General features: G+C 33.5%; 1 protein-coding gene across 1 annotated transcript; it reads left to right on the forward strand.

Annotated features, from left to right (window-relative positions):
* Positions 1-89: 89 nt before the first annotated feature.
* On the forward strand, positions 90-679 carry HELRODRAFT_184782 (hypothetical protein; the record flags this gene model as incomplete). Its single annotated transcript, XM_009025457.1, has 2 exons — positions 90-314; positions 547-679. Coding segments are annotated over 2 exons (358 nt in total), but the record flags the coding sequence as incomplete, so codon positions are not given.
* Positions 680-1074: the final 395 nt, after the last annotated feature.

The raw sequence follows: 1074 nt of genomic DNA on the forward strand, positions 1-1074 counted from the left end.
ACACAACAACAACAACATCAACTACAACAACATCAACAACAACTGCAACAACAAAACGTAACAACAACAACGTTCACAAACGAACTCAGCTACGTTAATACTACTTCTGGCGCTGACGACAACATCAACAACAACATCAACAACGGCAGCAAAAGCAGCAGCAGCAGCAACAACAACAACATTAATAACAACATTAACAATAACAACAACCACAACAACAACAACGACTACCCGGACTTCGGTTACGTCAACTTTGTCAATGATGAGGATGGCGAGAGTCATTTCTGCTTCGAGTGTAATAGAACTTTTAAAAGGTAACCACAAATTCATTCATTCATTCATTCGCTTATTCGTTCGTTCGTTCGTTCATTCATTCATTCATTCATTTATTTGTCCATTCAATCATTCAGCAATTTCACTGAAAAATCAATAGATTCTTTCATACATTCATTAACTCATCTATTACTGATTGATTGATTGATTGATTAATTGATTAATTGATTGATTGATTCATTTATTCATTCATTCATTAATTCATTCACTCAGGGCCATCTACCTTCGAAGACACGTGACCAGAGAACACTGGACGACGGCGAAACTCTTCAAATGCGATATCTGTGCTTACGAGACCAAACATCAGAGTAACCTACTCGTACATAGACGGACGCATACTGGTTAGGAGGAGGGTGAATGAATGAATGAATGAATGAATGAATGAATGAATGAATGAATGAATGAATGAATGAATGAATGACTGAATGAATGAATGAATGAATGAATGAATGAATGAATGAATGAATGAATGACTGAATGACTGAATGAATGAATGAATGAATGAATGAATGAATGAATGAATGAATGAATGAATGAATGAATGAATGAATGAATGAATGAATGAATGAATGAATGAATGAATGAATGAATGAATGAATGAATGAATGAATGAATGAATGAATGAATGAATGAATGAATGAATGAATGAATGAATGAATGAATGAATGAATGAATGAATGAATGAATGAATGAATGAATGAATGAATGAATGAATGAATGAATGAATGAATGAATGACTGA

The sequence above is a fragment of the Helobdella robusta genome (assembly GCF_000326865.2).
Source record: "Helobdella robusta unplaced genomic scaffold HELROscaffold_4195, whole genome shotgun sequence".
NCBI classification, from domain to species: Eukaryota; Metazoa; Annelida; class Clitellata; order Rhynchobdellida; family Glossiphoniidae; genus Helobdella; species Helobdella robusta.